General features: G+C 46.2%; 1 protein-coding gene across 11 annotated transcripts in view; it reads right to left on the bottom strand.

The window, feature by feature from the left end:
* Window positions 1-17,847, bottom strand: part of shank3a (SH3 and multiple ankyrin repeat domains 3a) — a 189,710-nt gene that overhangs the window by 20,365 nt on the left and 151,498 nt on the right. For all 11 annotated transcript variants that reach the window (XR_002837898.2, XR_002837899.2, XM_023808941.2 and 8 more), the window contains 4 exons: window positions 13,913-13,988; window positions 8,270-8,352; window positions 2,163-2,287; window positions 61-196 (listed from right to left, as the gene is read on the bottom strand). Coding sequence is in view for 9 of the 11 variants with exons in the window: in XM_023808941.2 (XP_023664709.2) it covers window positions 61-196; window positions 2,163-2,287; window positions 8,270-8,352; window positions 13,913-13,988 (420 nt within the window). In the remaining 2 variants the exon portion in view is untranslated. The remainder of the gene's footprint in view (window positions 1-60; window positions 197-2,162; window positions 2,288-8,269; window positions 8,353-13,912; window positions 13,989-17,847) is intronic.

Raw genomic sequence — 17,847 nt, 5'->3', positions numbered from 1 at the left:
TTAACATGCTTGTCCTGCGCTCATTTGTCAGTTTAGATCAGTGAAGGGGGTAACCCTTACCTTTCTTTCGAACAACCTCTTCCGACTCTGGCTTTCGGGTTACGGAGACCACTTTCATGAGGAGGTGGTTGCCCCCTTGGCGGATGAGTGAGACCACCTGCTTATGGCCCACCTTCACCACGTTGACGCCATTCACCTGGAAGAAGTGGGGGAATCATGACTGCATAACGGGCTTTCAGAACTGGTAGTCAGGCATGTTGCACTGGCTGACTTCCTGAAAGGGGGCCATAATGTTGATTGCTCATGGTTTTCTCTGCACCCTGGCAGAGATACACACTACAAGGGTACCAGCACCCAACGTATTTCGGAGCGGAGCAGCACCCCCACACATCTTTCGGGGAAACGGTGTCAGAGATGTGAGAGTGACAGAATCGGGTCAGGTTTGAGCTGCCTCCAGCAACTGAAGGAGAGCGAGCCGAAGGCGCTACTGATTGGATGTGCGGACCAAGCTAAAACCTCCCTACCAGTCACTGAGGAAGTTTATAGCGACACCCTATTCTGGGGGTGCTCAATAACGCCCCCCACCACCACCACCACCACCACTTGAAAACACCTGATTAAAGAGATGCTGCTTTTTCAAGTCGGACGAGCAGCAGTGGCTGCGTCGGTGACTCAGAGAGCGGGCATCTTCGGGGACCTTCATTAAAGCCAGCCAAGTGGCTAAACGGGCTTTTCCACTGCAAACTCTTCCTCCTCTGAGAGAAAAGCAGATGTGGTTCGTGATGGAGTGAGATGTCTAGAGGAACACAGCACAGAGCCTGGAGCTGTCGTTACCTGGTTTCTACCAAACTGGGATTTCCTTGAGGGTCTGGGAAATGTGTACATGTATTTCTGTTAGGTATGGCCGTGGGTGGATTGGTGCACAACAGTCCACAGCCCAGGTGTGCCTTTCTGAACTTGTGAGCCGTTTCATTTCCGCTCCGCCCTGCCTGCCATCTCCCAAGATCTTGTACTTGTCACGCTAACATTAATCTGGCAAATTGGACTGTGGTGCTGTATTTTTGTAAAATTAAACAAATGTAATTTTTTAAAAACCTTGCTAGGCTACATTTCGTGTTCCGTTAGGGGAGGTACACTCCAGTTGACACCCCTCCACAGAAAATGCTTCTTTGGTAAAGCAATACTGCAAATATCAGCCAATTGCAGCCGGCTAAAGGCTACCTGGTGCTCGTCTCCCCACAGTCCCATCTCATTGACCGTAGTCCTGAGTCACGTACAGCTGGGCCCCAGTGCTATGAGTACCAGCCACCCACATGGCTGGGCCTCGTCACAGTGCATGCGTGAGTCACCCAGCGCTCAGCCGTGTGCTGCCGGCAAACTGAAGAACAGGCTCCACAGAATCATCGGCAACATCTTGCCGAAGGATGGAGCCTACAGCAAAGCTTCCATCCTGTCTTTGAAGACCCATGGACATCAGAACTGCCGAACAGAGTGAGCACGGTGGAAGCCTGTCAGGTTTAGAAGCATATCTGACATCCAATCCCTTTGGAAGTATCTTTAGCATGGGCGTAACAGAGAATTCTTTGGAAACATGGCAGAGAACAGCTAACTTTAACCACTGTGAGACAGACAGATCTGGAGGAAGATGGTAAAGGGCTTCTGTGGCTGGACATGAAGCCCAAGCCCTTAACAAACGACCAAAAGGCCCATCGTGGCTCTGCCTGCTCCCAGCGTTGTCATAGTGATCTTTACGGAAGGAAGTTAAGAAAAAAGTGATGCGAGCTGTCTTGTGTGTGACGGTGCAGATCAAGGAAGGCCATCTTCCTCTGTGTGCTGTCTGTCAGACCAGCAGTGGGATGTGCAGGTTGTGGGTAACAGCCTGCTATTAATGTAGAACCGCTCAGTTTTTCCATAACTGACCATATAGGAAAAAGCTCCAGGTGGGAGGGACTAAGGTACATTGTCAATCACTTCTTGGTCCACTCTAGTGGTAGCCAATAAAAAGTAACCAATGGAAAATTCAACCTGCTGGTGATTGATTGTAGATGACATGTGCCACCCCACTTTTCAAAGGTATATCTTATTGTGTGACAGGCTGCCATCAACAAACCAGAACTTTGCAGCAGCTCCAAAAGGAGCGGGAACTTTGAAGGATAGCTTACCTCGATGAGGAAGTCTCCAGTCCGAAGGCCAGCCCTCCAGGCCACGCCTTCCACATCCACGGACTCCAGGTACTGCAGTGCCGGGAAGGCTGGCGTGGGCGTGAACTCCTCGATGGGCGTCTCCGCTGGAGACAGGAAGCTTGGCACAGGTTAACATGCACAGACACACTGCTGCCATTTACAGGTTCACAGTGGTGCAACCGCAACCCCCAACAAACTTTCCTCCGTGCTCCATCTGTGCAACACACCGCTGATTCAAAGCACAAAGCAGACAATGGCTACACAGCCCTGTACTGGCTCATGCCACAGCCACAGGATGTCAACAGATTACACGTTTGGGGCCATCTGTGGGGTCACTGAAAACAATCTCACCTCCATCATGAGGTGTGAAAATTGAGCTAATGAAGCTGAAGCTGCCTGCGACAACGGCGCAGTGTGGAAGGCTGTGGACATATGGGAAATTTTAATTTAGGGATTAACTAAAGCTCTGGCCCCAAACAGAGTGGACTTTGTGGGACTACACTTTGTAAATGGCCCCTCTTCCCAGCCATACGCGTAACAGGAACACCTTCAATTCTATGGTGGCGAACAAACTCACGGACAAGGAAGCATGGAGCTGATCAGCTGTGTGACTTGGGACCTCAGTGGGCAGACAGAACAGCGTAAACGGAGCTGGGCAGGGTTCCATTACTGTCGGCCATGTCCCGGGATGCCGGTGTCGCTCTGAAGCCCCCCCCAAGGGTACCATGTCTTTCTTAACCGTATCCCTCCGCTGACTAAGAATCAATCTCTTCATTGTGAGCGGGTCCTTAAAGCCATAACTGACAGAACATCAAACCTAGGAGGGTCCTGCAGGACTTCCTGTTCCAAACGGTGCTCTTTCCATGTCTATATATCTGTTATTCTGCATGAGCAGTATCTCTGGATTTGCCCTCTTGTCTGTTGCTATGCATGTGCAGTTGAGGCCAAAAGTTTTGAGAGTGACACAAGTATTGGTTTTCACAAAGTTTGCTGCTTCAGTGTTTGTAGGACTTTTTGTCAGATGTTTCTATGGTGTACTGAAGTATAATTACAAGCTTTTCATAAGTGTCAAAGGCCATTATTTACAATTACATTACGTTTATGCAAAGAGTCAATATTTGCAGTGTTGAGCCTTCTTTTTCAAGACTGCAATTCGCCCAAGCATGCTGTCAATCAACATCTGGGCCAACTCCTGACTGATGGCAGCCCATTCTTGCATAATCAATGCTCGGAGTTTGTGAGAATTTGGGGGTTTTTGTTTGTCCATCCGCCTCTTGAGGATTGACTGCAAGTTCTCAATGTGATTAAGGTCTGGGGAGTTTCCCGCCAATGGACCCAAAATGTCGATGTTTTGTTCCCCGAGCCACTTAGTTATCACTTTTACCTTATAGCATGGTGCTCCATCATGCTGGAAAAGGCATCGTTCGTCACCAAATTGGCTTTGGATGGTTGGGAGGATGTTGTGGTACCATGGCTGTGTTCCAAGGCAAATTTGTGAGTGAGCCCACTCTCTTGGCTGAGAAGCAGCCCCACACATGAATGGTCTCAGGATGCTTTACTGTTGGCATGACACAGGACTGATGGTAGCGCTCACCGTTCCTTCTCTGGACAATCTGCCCCATACATTTGGAAAGGGGATTCATCAGAGAAAATGACTTTACCCCAGTCCTCAGCAGTCCAATCCCTGTACCTTTTGCAGAATATCAGCCTGTCCCGGATGTTTTTCTTGGAGTGAATTGGCTTCTTTGCTGCCCTTCTTGACACCAGGCCAAAAAGTCTTTATCTCACTGTGAGTGCAGATGCACTCACACCTGCCTGCAGACATTTCTGAGCAAGCTCTGCACTGGTGGTGCCCCGATCCCACAGCTGAAGCAACTTTAGGAGACGGTCCTGGTGCGTGCTGGACTTTCTTGGGCATCCTGAAGCCTTCTTCACAACAATTGAATCTCTGTCCTTGAAGCTCTTGATGATCTGATAAATGGTTGATTTAGGTGCAATCTAACTAGCAGCAATATCCTTGCCTGTGAAGCCCTTTTTTGTGCAAAGCAATGATGACTGCACGTGATTCCTTGTAGGTAACCATGGTTACCATAGGAAGAACAATGATTTCAAGCACCACCCTCCTATTAAGGCATCCAGTCTGCTATTATAACTCAATCAGCATGACAGAGTGACCTCCAGCCTTGTCCTCCTCAACACTCTCACCTGTGTTAACGAGAGAATCACTGAAATGATGTCAGCAGGTCCTTTTGTGGCAGTGCTGAAATGCAGTGGAAAAGTTTTTTTGGGATTAAGTTCATTTTCATGGCAAAGAGGGACTTAATTGCAATTCATCTGATCACTCTTTATGAAATTCTGGAGCATATGCAAATTGCCGTCATAAAAATTGAGGCAGGAGACTTTGTGAAAACCAATACTTGCGTCATTCTCAAATCTTTTGGCCACGACTGTATATTGTACATTCCGTATTTATTCTCCCAGAAACATCTATATCTCAGGGATGGAAGGAAACAAGTCACTCCTTGACGAGTCCAAGTAAAATCTCAAGTCAAAACATTGGAAGTCCGAGTCAAGTCTCAAGTCATATGCCCTCAAGTTCAAGTCAAGTCCAAGTTTTGGAGTCGAGTCACAAGTCATCAAATTTGTGATTCAAGTCCAAGTTGAGTTCTGAGCCAAGTAAGACCCTCATTGTACTCAGTACTTGTACCAGTACAGATGACAATAAACCTTTTGCATGATATAAAAAAAAACATATTGGGATATTTGACATTTTTTGTGGTTAATATTGCAATATTTATAAAATAAAAAGGCAATGAAATTTAGAGTGTGTCAGATAAGTTGGTGGTATTGCTTCGAGTTGTGTCAACAGACACAAAGGAGTGCCAGCAAATCACTTGCTTTTGCTCAATATTGTCTCCCTGGAACACAAATTATTTTCATATAACAGGAAATGAATGCCTTTTGGAGACCAGTTCTTGTGTGCATTTTCTTTCCTCAAATGCACCACACAAATTAGAGTGTCTTACAGCAAGGACAAAAATGATTATAACTGGCTTGGAGAGCTCATGCAAAAGGAGAGGCAGCAAAGTTTAAACTGCCTTTTTAACATATACTCCATTATCTTGAAATGATCATTAAAGTTGTAAGGCTTGGTAAGTTTTACCTCCTGTGACAAGAAAGATGTTTTCGTGTAACTTGTTCTCTTAACCTACTGTAGCTGACTATTGTATTGCTACTGTAATGTGAAAATTGCATGTGTATAACATGTAATGTCAGTATTAATATGGCACACTGCCTGCATGTCATTCATTAGCATCAAACTCTGTGTATCCAAAATCCCTTAAATCGCAGTAAGTCATGTTATATCAGACAGACTTGTCTTGTAGATTAGTCATGTAAAATGAAAACTGTGTGCAAAAAAGTATTGGCATGACGTGTTTAATTTAATTTGCCTGACTTGACATTGCACGTCCTACGATGTGATTACTGTGCATCCACACATCGCGATGACAATGCTGAAACGATATGTTGTACAGCCCTATTTTCAATCCTTTTGAATACTTAGAATATTTTTTCACTTTAGGAGACCACGATACTGTGGCCAAATCCTAAATCCAGTTGTTTAACATACTTCCAATGGATTCTAGAAGTGCTTATATGGTTAATGGAAATCTGTTATCTATTATTAAACTACTCTAAACTAGTTTAACGCTTCTTCACCTCCAACCTACCCATCTTCCAGACCCAGTCCGATGATAATTATTATGAAATAATCTGTTTGACCTTTCGCAAAGGCTACATGACACTTGCTTGCAGACTGATGTAATTATGTTCTATTTCAAGAGCAATTAATGCCTGACATACACCCTGCCACATCAAGCTGAGCTCTTAAACGAACAAGACAGAAAGATTTATGGCAAAAGAGACTGAGCAACATCTGAGGACGATATACAGGTGTAATGTGAGTAACTTATGTAGCACATTTTTATTGGACAGTAGGACTGATCAGCTGACTGACCTGGCCAATAAGAGACACTGGCCTGCATTCACCTGCTAAGGCAGGCTGCTGGACAGCAAATGCTGCCTGCCACACCTTCATATTGATGGCCGGGGGTTCACACCAGAAGCCCCCCCCTGGAACTGGCACACACCACCTTAGACTGACAGCAAACAACAAAGCACCATCTCAATCATACAAAAATTTTGCAGTAATGCTTAAGTATGGACATGGCAACTACAAACCCATGTTAGTAAACATCATACTAATCATACTAACGACCAGGTCAGTCATAATTTCCACAGAGCATTTTCCTCTAAAACATGAAATACGGTATAAACAGGTAGGCCTAGGCCAGAGATGATTCTGTCTCCTGTGCCCAGGTAAGGTAGCTCCATGACCGTGTCTGTGCATCTGTTCACACCATCTCACCTGTGAAAACTGCCTTCAATTAGCATCAAACTTTCTGATGATACAGAGAAAGTGACTATTGACAAAAAGTGATGGAAAAACTATTTTGCTATTAAGAGCAAATTGCTCACACTTGAGTTCCGGCTGCCTGGTGCTGCAGTTACGGTCCATTAGTGTTGATGTATTTCAGGATCCATGCTTAGGCACTGCCCGCGTTACTATAGTTACAGGACCCAGTACAGTTACAGCCACATGATTAAAAGGAGCAGAATCGATGTGGTCAAGTGCAGTTTAATTCTGGAGAAAAAAAACCCACAGAGAACGCTATAAGCCTGCTCACCAAACAGAAACAGAAAATGGCGATTGTTACCCTGGAAGGGCACTTAGTGGTTCGATCAACCGCACAGAAAGCATGCCTTTTGTGTGCCTTAAGGGGGCGCTGGCAATCACATTGGAACAACTCCACTGCTGTACGCCAGAGTACGTGCCAGACAGTGATTTCTGTTCTATCTCTGCTCCTGAATGGCAATGGAAAGGATTTGAAGTTGCCAAAATGGAAACGGCCAGTCACCAGCCAATCACATTCACCGAACCCAGTGGCAACCCGGTCATGTGACACACGGCCAACCCTTTAGGTAAAGAAGGTACAGTGAAGCCCTATCTCTGAGATATCTGCATTTGAACAACAGAGAGAAAATGGTGTGAATCCAGCACATCTGTAACTGGAATATAATTACCCTTAAAACAATGGTCAAAAAACTCACACAAAGTTGTTCAGAAAATATGCAGGCATGCAGGAAGCAAAGACAGTTTTGTTCCCTCTCTAGAGATGCTGGTCACCATTCTTTTTCCCTCCATTTTCTGAGCTGGCCAATCAGATGGAGGGGGGCTAAAACTCCAAGATGGATATAAGTAAACTGCATCTGACTTAAAATAAAGACGAATGTTTTCATTTCAAACATCATCCTTTCTTCTCTAGGAGTGTCCTGAAGGAAGAAACATCCACCTGACCCAAGTTGAGGACTTTGAGATATTTCTTTGAGCACAAAATGTACAAACAAAATCTTCTTTCTATCATCCACTGTTGGCGTCCTGATTGGATGTCACGCAGCTGCCTAATCATGTGAGTGATTCACCTTAGGAAGGACAATAACAGAGTAGGAAGGCAGCAGTGAGTAAAAATGCTGCGATGGGAGCGAGCGCGCGTCTGCGTGTGCTGCCCCGTTCATCTGCTCTGCCATCGGCATGCAGCGTGGGGAACAGATGGAAGCCCCCACAAGATGGGGCAACCCGGGGGCAGCCGTGAACCGAGCTGGCAGGGAGGCCGCCTTCCTCTGGCCAAGATTCCAATGCGACCCCAGATCTGTGGGCCAGAGCTGCCGATACAGCCATGCCCGACCCTATAAACACTGCTCACACACCATGAAAAGAATCACTATGGCCTTACTGAAACCAGCTCGAGATAAATACATCAACCGCACAGCGTGACCGTGGCAACACTCTACAGGGCACTGGGTATTTGTGGAGCACCGAGTCAACGTAGAGGACATCCTCAGTGACATACGATGACACAGCATCCTCAGGAGCATTAGGGAGATCACACAAACACTAGCATCCATGCACGGTGTCTCTTCATGCAGAATAACAAGGAGCTAGGCCAGCCTGAGGACCCTCTCACCTTTGGCTCCTCGCAAGACAAAGCCAAATCCCTCATTTTCCTTCTTCTGCAGGACAGCATTCTTTTCCTCGATGATGTAGTCGCTGTAGAGGAAAGAGAAGAGGGCCTCCAGATCAGAGTTGAGCACCATCCCAGATGTAGATGGCTGGAGCAGGTGGGTGGCCTGGGTGATGGCCAGAAGGTGGGCAGATGACCACCAGCACAACAAAAAAAAACTCTGCACACCCACTGTCTGTTTATTCCTTTGGCAATGGACCAATACCGGTAAAGGAAATTAAGGCAGAAGCTCCTACTCCCGGCCCACCTTTAAGCTATGGAAACAAAACAAAACTCTCGGCGTGCTAACAGCATCCTTAAAAAACACTGAAGCATAGCAAATTCATTCACAGCCTCCTGCACTCCCTGCACGCGCTCAGAGACGGCACATTTCAGGAGACCAAGACGCGACGGATTGTGAGCTCGATAACAAATAAATCCTGGTTCCCTGGAGCACAGGCTCTGCGGTAACGATGCCCCCCCCCCTCACCCCCCTTGTCTGCACGGCCAAATCTGAGCGAGCGGCGGCTTCCGGTAAGTGTGGAGCGACACAAAACGATGCCATTCCATTTACTGTGACAGCATGGAGAACAGGGAGAGTGAGAGAGAGAGAGAGGGAGAGAGAGCGAGAGGCACACTCACACCCACACGCAGATACACCATTCACTCCCACACACACCCTCTACCCCGGTGTGCTATCGGTGGTGCCCCTCAGGATGGTTTCCCCCTGCCCCCTGATGGACAGCGTCAGGAGGAAGCGCGGCATCACGGCTCGGTCCGCCTGCCGTTCGGTCTCGCCGCTGCACCCGCCATCCGTCGGAGTTGTGCCCGCCCGGCTCTGAGGCGGGGAGCCGTCTCCAGAGAAGCAATGACTCACCGGAGGGCAGCGGGAGAGGAGGAGAGTGGCCGGGGCTGACAGCGAGGGGGTGCCCGTGAGACCGGGAGGGAAGAAGGGAGGATACAGCCGACGGGGGATGAGGAGTAGGAGGGGCAGGGTGGGGCGGGGATGTGAAGGATGGCAGGGGGGGGCGGAAGCTGATAAGGGGGGGATGAAGAAGGGGAGCACAGGAACGTAGCAGTGGAAGAGTGATCTTCTGAAACACATGCAGAGGAGAGAGAGATAGATAGAGGCTGCGAGGATGGAGGGACTGTGACAGGAGGAGAGCGTTTAGGTGACTCACATGGCAATAAGGCTTCCAAGTCTGGAAATTACTGCAACATTTAGTCTCTTATGTAATTTGCTGGATCTGCCACACAGCTGCTGTTATTTCAGTAGCCGTGACCAGTTACCTCACATTCCAGGGAACAGGCAGTACCAAAACTACACACTACAGCAGATATCAGGAGCGCTAGTCTCTACGAGTGCGAAGAGCTGCTGTTTTCTGGACTATTTATTTTAGTGGGTTGAAAATGTTTCATGTGTTCATCCAGTTCTCTCTTTTCCATTGATCTATGTTTTAGACACGTGGCTAATTTTGATTGATTGTAACAAAAAAGGTTAAACATGAGAAAATCAATACAAATATCTTTCACTCGCCATTAGACAATGTGATTATACTTTCTTTACATACCGAGGGTTCAAGCCAGTTAGGTATCGTCATTATCATTTTTAATCAACAAAAACAATCCTTTAGATTTCCTTAATTTGGATTAATACTGATCAGATAGAAAAAATGAATTACAATTACATCAACAAAACTGCCAGAATAAGCTTTTATTTTGCAAAAAGCTCAAAATTAGTATCATTCTTTTTTCTCATCTTTTAAATGAGATTTTAGGTTTTACCACCATAAACAACTGTCACCATAGCGAAAAATTCAGAGAAGATCTCTAACAAGATGGGACTGCTTGCTTCTCCTACAATATGGTGTGTATTTTGTGGGAATCATTTTCGTTATGTCAGCTAATGCCTGCTAGTGTCTGAAGAATAAGCATGGGAGCAACGGAAAAAAAACAAACTTTGGCCACGACAAAACCAGCATTATTAGAACACTGTGAACATACCTGCCCTCACCAGGGGAAATTTCCAGAGGTGCTCCTATAATGTCTCGGGCCTTCCTCAGCTGTCCCTAAGGGATTTTAGTCAGGCAGTGATACAGCCAGACCCAAGGGAGGCCCAACTGACATCCAAAAGTGGGCCTTCCTCAGCTGTCCCTGAGGGATTTTAGTCAGGCAGTGATACAGCCAGACCCAAGGAAGGCCCAACTGACATCCAAAAGTGGGCCTTCCTCAGCTGTCCCTGAGGGATTTTAGTCAGGCAGTGATACAGCCAGACCCAAGGAAGGCCCAACTTACATCTAAACAGCTGAGCTGTCTCCCACATGGCCTAAACCTGCTCAGCTTATTGGTGAGTAATGGCTCCCTGTTACCTGGACCCACCCCGCAAGCTCACTCACATCACACAAGATGGAATAAAGTGAAATGAACACAGCAAAGCTGCACAGCTGACACTTTTGCGGGTGTGTCCGGGAACCCAGCGGCGGCGGGGCACACAGATTGCCCACACGCTACGTGCTACATGCTATGCGCTACGTGCTAAACACATGGAGTCACTGGAGGATCAGCACTGCTGCTCGACGGTAACGCGGAGTGAAAGCTGATAAACCTGGAGATTGCGCCCCAGTGCAGGTCGCTGTCATGCTGGATCCACCACAACTGGAAACAAGAAATCCAGTGAAAAGGCAGTGAAAAAAGACAATAAAGTCCCACAAATCCTGAGGGGTGTCCAGCTGTTGGATCCTTGAGAGAGGTCCACAGCCTAAATCACTCTGGTACATAATCGCTGTATAACTGTTTTGCCACTATTAATGAATGCACGTGACGCAATAATAGTAGCAATAACGACAGGGTGATTCTGGCAAGCATGCGGCAGTTTTAGTCACAATGCTGCGTGGAAGTTGCACCATGTGTGCTGCACACAGACTGCAGGGCGGCTGAGTAGGAGAGACGTAGGACTCACACCTGCTGGACAGAACCGAGAGCTGGTTCTCTTATCAGAACATATCCATCCAATCATCTTTTGGCTGCTTATCCAGTGGAGGATCATGGGAAAATATTCCTCTCAATGATCTGTAAATAAACCACTCCAGGAGAGGAATATGGAAGCTTAGCTGCAATTCCTTCACTCTTCCTCAGATGTTCTCTGGATTTCCTCAACATGAGCGCGCCACAGACGTCCAAGGCTGTCACACTGGTGCTGGAATTAAATGACACTGTCCCATCATTGGAAAGTGTCCCACAACAAGAAGGCGAAAGCTCCACTGTAAATGTATAACATTACTACCACTTCATGAAGTTAATCCACCAAAGAAAAACTGAAGACCACATACATAAATCACATCCAGTAGGGTGAGGACTAGCTCCAGCCTCAGATGAAGGGCAGGGGCTAGAATCAGGACAACTTTGGCTTTTCATGTCCCGGTCAATGACATGTAACTTCTTCTCAATGGAGACTGAGACTAAGAACATTTCCCAGCAGAAAGCCCTAACATTCATTTAAAACCAGATCGTCTCCATATGACCTTTAGAACTGGAAACTTGCAAGCCAAATGGTATTTTTTGTATCTGCGGAAATGCTATGCTATTGAGCTCCTGTTTAACGTTGAGGTTTAGAAGACATGGGCAGGTAAGAAAACACAAGAACGTTCCTGTGGAAAATGTCACTTTGACTTCTGAGAGACATCAGCGTCTAACTGGACTGTATGTTAAATTCACACTCCTATGTCACAGAAAGAGTTTCTTTGACATTATTTGTTTTTTAGCTCAGTGTAATGCCAGGATTAAATCATGTCTACATAAAACCAAACTTAATTTACTCCTTACACTATAAAGCTTGTGAGAAAATAAAAAGATATTTGAGCCAGATTTTAAGAACATAAGAACATAAGAACATAAGAAATTTACAAACGAGAGGAGGCCATTCGGCCCATCAAGCTCGTTTGGGGAGAACTTAACTAATAGCTCAGAGTTGTTAAAATCTTATCTAGCTCTGATTTAAAGGAACCCATGGTTTTAGCTTCCGCTACACTAGCAGGAAGACTATTCCATACTCTAACTACACGCTGTGTAAAGAAGTGCTTCCTCAAATTTGTTTTAAAATGTTCTCCCGCTTTGATTTGTTATATCACGTAATTTTTGTTTTTGCTCTACAGCTGAATAGTGAATTATGGTGATTGACACAGCTGGATAGAGCCTGACTAACAGCACGATGGATTTTAGATGTAAATAATGCCACAATGAGGCATCCGCTGCAATCATGTGATGAAGGAACCACCTTCTGTGGGGAATAAGAGCAACATGAAACATGGCTGCTTTCTAGAGTGAGATTCATCGGCCCATCAAGCTCGTTTGGGGAGAACTTAACTAATAGCTCAGAGTTGATCACAAGCAGCCTGTATAACCTCTGACGAGGAGGCACTCGTCATTAGGATAGTTACACAATCAAACCTCATCAAAATCTCAAAACTGCACAAGTATTACTCAAATAGTTACTGTTTTACCTCTGAACTTGGATTTTGTCTGTCTACCATCCTTTTTGCCAAAAAAAGTGTTAGTTAAGCAAAGTTAATATTCCCACCAAAGAATCACCATGTAAAAGTGTAAGCTGAGGTGCGAGAGGGAAATCGAGGTTTGTGCTCTGTGATTGTGTAGTGGCCTTAGCACAGGGCTGATCTGCCAGATACTTATTAAAGTGGGCACACAAGACGATGCCTACAACAGCGAAGCGGGCTCTGGTTCGGTGTTTTGCTTGAACAAAGCCCTCTCATCCAGGCCTGTGATGATGAGCTGGAAGCTGAATAATTTTCTGTAGGACATAAGGGTCTTAAACCAGGACTTCACAATTTACTGTTAAACCTGTAGGGATCACAAACTGAGCCACATTTCAGGATTTCAAATGGAAAAGCCTAGGCACCTTAGACAGCAAGTGGTAACATTATCTTGTGCCACTAGGGGGCAGCAGACACAAAGCCCTTGACTCAATGTCAGTTCCTGTGGAGTTGGCTCAGTTAGTTTCGAGTTATGCGGCTACCTCAGCCAATGGAGCCAATTTCTCGCCAGAATCCCTCGGAGTGTGCCATTAAACAGCTTGGTGGGCCAGAGCGAATGAGCTCGCCTTGAACACTGGGCACTCTGGTGATGGGCAGAGCCCCTACTCCCCTAGGCACGCCCCTCCACGCGTGGTTGGCTGGCCCAACGCCCCGTGGCACAGCCAGAAACGATGACACACCGGGCCGCTAACGGCTAAGCCTGCTGTCACAGCATAGAGACCACATCAAAACCGGTATGAAAAACTCGTCTCGTTTCCCCAAAAAGCTAACAAGTCAGCATATAGTATATGGTTATTTTTGCACCAACTCCAACGTCAGCACGATACAAAGCTATTTCATCCACATTTGGGCCCAAAAAATTTGCGCAAATCCCCAAAATTGCCAACATGCAAGGCTAAAATGAATGGATTCATTGTGTTTTCCTTGGCACCCTGCGCCCAAGAATATGAGCACCGTACGCCCACTGATTTTGCCCTCCCCCCAACCACCTTAGCACACTGTGACATCGTAAGCGATTAGCGATGACTAGTCTCATGATAACGAGGCTCCGAGGACATACCTGTACGACGTGAAGTTATCGTAAGATCCCACAGTGTAGTGCCTGAACAGCCTCTTCGTGCGGTCCTCCCGCGTCTCTGCACCACAGAAGGGAGACGGACTCACATTAATAAACAGGACAGACATGAGGACCCAGACCCAGCAATGGCGAACGCATAACCACAAGCGGCCAACAGTGACCCACAGCCCCCGAAGACACGTGGGGCTTTCGGCATGATTCAGATGGCTATCCCATTGGCTGGGCTTCCTTCCCGCCCCCTGTTTGTCACCCAGATATTAGTTGGCCTATCAGTGAGCCCGCCAGGAAGCTGAAGGAAGCTGACGGAAGCTGACACGTGGGCCTCTGCTTCACAGGCTGCAAGGACCTGGTGTTAGCAGGAGGGCAAAGTGTCCAGATGATCAGCCTTGGTGACGCCAGGGGCCAATGCACAATGCATATGTTATCCTAGGAGAGTCCCAGGACCCCAGCAAACATCAGGGTCCCACTGCACCTTAGGACTAATGGAACGGTTAGTTACCCCCTGGGCCCCCAGATAAGTTAATCCATCCCTGTGTGAGTTACGTGAACACCCGACTGGTCAGTGGAGGTGCATGCTAGTGGTTACCCAAGAAACCCAGACCGTAGAGGTCTTGGAAGATAGGTATTGATGAGTTCACCTGCCAGGGGCTCCTGGCCAGTGTTAGCGGATGGCAGAGCTCACATTCATACCAGCCTGCCCTGGGCCACAGAAACCAGTCTGTGGTCTGGCCCCTGCTTTACCGGCCAGGGACATCGGACCCTCGTCTTAAATTGAGGACGTTCATATCCATGTCCGGCGGCGACTATGTGATCTCGCGTTATTGGCTAAGGTGATACATTCCTTCAGGCAATAAACAATTCTTGTCACTCACCACCATTACTTCACTATCTCCAGTCGATTGCAATGGTCTACGATTAAAAATTCAGCTAATGTCTAAAGCAAAATGCTGCCCGTGCACCTTCAGCAGAAGCGGTTCAGAGTGTGCTAGCAGCAAGGCAGTTAGTACTGTACTATAGTGCCAAAGTACCAAACTGAATTCACACACCGTGTAATCAAACGCCCCAAATCAGGTGATTAAAGTTTGCGAAATATAGTACAAAAATAAACTGACAAGGTGTTTCATATTCAGGCACAAAGAATGACAATAAAATTTGAAGGTGCCACTTTTCATTAGTGAATTAAGGTTGTGTGAGTGAAACAGGGAGGATTTTCCTTGTGCAGCCTGCTGTTAATTCCGAACTGAAACAATGGAAACAGCGTAGGGAGGGAGAGGTGCTGTAAAAGCAGGCCATCGATCTTTATGCTGCCTGTGTTTATTTAATAGAGACTGTCAAAGGCTCTGCTGGATTTATGTAATCAAATGTCCGGGTGGCAAATCCATGCAGTTTCCTGGGTGGGACACCCATCTGCTGATGCTACAGCCTGTCAGAATGTGAGGTGGGGTGTGTGTGTGTGTATGTGTGTGTGTGTGGGGGGGGGGGGGGTGCTGTTTGCTGGCCACACAGAGACCCAGCCAGCCGCCAAATGGTCCCTGTGTCTCCACCATCAGTCCTCACACTTACACCTGACTTACACATAGAGCGTGTGTATGTACACATACACTTACACACAGTTCATATATTCATATCATTGTGGGGACTCTCCAATCATTTGTATGGGCATAACCCTAATCCTAACTATGACAACCCTAACCCTTACCCAGCCCTAACCTTAACCATAAGTAACCAAACAATATACAATACTTTTGGCTAGTTCAATTTTTTGATTCACAGATTGGAGGTTTATATTGTGGGAACCTGAAAATCGTCACCACAAGCTAAAAAGTATTAGGCTTTGTGGTAAATACATACACACACACGCAAATACAAACACACACACGCAAATACAAACACACACACGCAAATACAAACACACACACGCAAATACATACACATACACACAAAAACACACACAGACACACAGACACAGACACAGACACACAGACACAGACACACACTAAGGTTTTCAGCACCTTGCCGTTGGCAGCACAGGGAGCATACACAGCTGCTGGTAGCTGATATCAGTGCCCCCCCAACCCCAGCCCCCATCAGGAGATCAGGATAACAGGACGATTTACTGTCAAGGACAAATTACCATGGTTACGAGTTCATTTCAATACTTATCAAGATGAGTCCTGAACAGCCTGGGCTTTGCTAATCCCGAGTTCCTGCTTTAAATCTGAGGTTAAATCCCGCATATTTATACATAAGGATCTGCCCACCTGCCCCGGAGCTCACATCCAGATGGCAGTGTGGCCGATAGCTGATTGGCTCCACCACGGCAGCGCTGTGCACCACATTTACCGCCGCTCTGCTGGCCATTCTCAAAGCACTGCATCCATTTACTTGCAGGCAACAGATCGCGTGACAGTGGATGAGACACCACACCATGAACATGCCCACCCCCCATGCCCATCATGTTTCTTTTACAGTTTTTTCCAATCATTTTCACACTTGTCTCAATACCATGTCCACTTTTTCACAACACTTCACACAATGGGCTGTACCAATACACACCTGAGCACATCACTTAACCTTTGGTGCAAAATGCCCTACAACCACCAAAACGTTTCACAATTCACCCAAAAGTGACTCATGCTGCCATAACAATGACAAATACTGTCACCCAACAACACTACTGGGGCACTTAATGTTCAACGGGCTAAAAAACACTAACACCTTTCAGTATTGAAAATTACATATATAAAGTGTGGCTGTATCCTCCAGTTTGGCACAAATTACTGTCATGTTGCATTGTAAAAATAAAATAAACAAGAACTACTTTTGTGTGTAAAAATTGTAATACCAACCAATTCTAAAATGCTGTAATATATTTCATTAGAAATCATGTAGGTGTTGCCGTTTCTTTTTTGCAGTATGTAAATATTTCATTCCTAACAGAAAATGCCAATCCAAAGATGGCCCCTTTTGTACATATGGCAAATTGGCACTAACCAAACAAATTCCTAGATAGGTTCTTAGCTGAAATTTCAGGCAGTTTCATTCAGCTTTCCAGCTTCAACCATTGTAAAATGCTTGGGGTGATCTAGGGCAGGGGTCTCCAACTCCAGTCCTGGAGAGCTACTGTCCAATAGGTTTTCTATTCTACCTGGCTTCTAATGAGTCACACCTATACTCAAGTAAATACCAGGAACAGGTGCGGCAAATCAGAAGCCAGGGGGATGGTGGTGGTCTAGTGGTTAGGGATCTGGGCTCCTATTACTGTAGGAACACCGGAAGATTGTGAGTTCAATCCCAGGGGGTGCCACCATTGTGCCCCTGAGCAAGGCGCTTGACCCCAACTTGCTCCAGAGGGACAGTCCCTGTAGTTACCGTACTTCACTGTAAGTCGCTTTGGATAAAAGTGTCTGCTAAATGAATAAATGTAAATGTTTTACTGTAATATATGTGTTGCCATACCCACTGTTTTTGCACAGATTACATTGTGTTGCGTTGCATACAGGAAAGGGACACTCCATGGCCTCATTTGTATAGATGGTGTAGATGGTAACGAAGCAGCAAACGAAAACAAAATTAGGAAATTTCTGCTAAAAGCACAATTATTTGTGTTAGTGTAAGTGCATAGTGTCCTTTGTCTGTCAAAATGCAGCATGTTTCAATTTACAGTGCTCTAAATTTCATTAGGTTTTGACCTGAAAGTTAACTGTTTTGAACAGATTATCTAAATGTCTGAAAAATCGGCTGTAGTTGTACAAAGTTTTGCTGGTGCCGAACACTGACTGAGAGAAGTATTCATGAAATTTGGGGGAAGTGGTGATTGAGTGCATATTGTGTCAAAGCAATGCAAACGTATACATAGTTTAGCTCACACGGTCCAATGGTATGGTGCATGCGTTAAGTGTTGTGAAAAAGTGGAC

Source organism: Paramormyrops kingsleyae, chromosome 1, assembly GCF_048594095.1.
Source record: "Paramormyrops kingsleyae isolate MSU_618 chromosome 1, PKINGS_0.4, whole genome shotgun sequence".
Lineage (NCBI taxonomy): Eukaryota > Metazoa > Chordata > Actinopteri > Osteoglossiformes > Mormyridae > Paramormyrops > Paramormyrops kingsleyae.
This window is presented reverse-complemented; position numbering and strand designations above follow the sequence as displayed.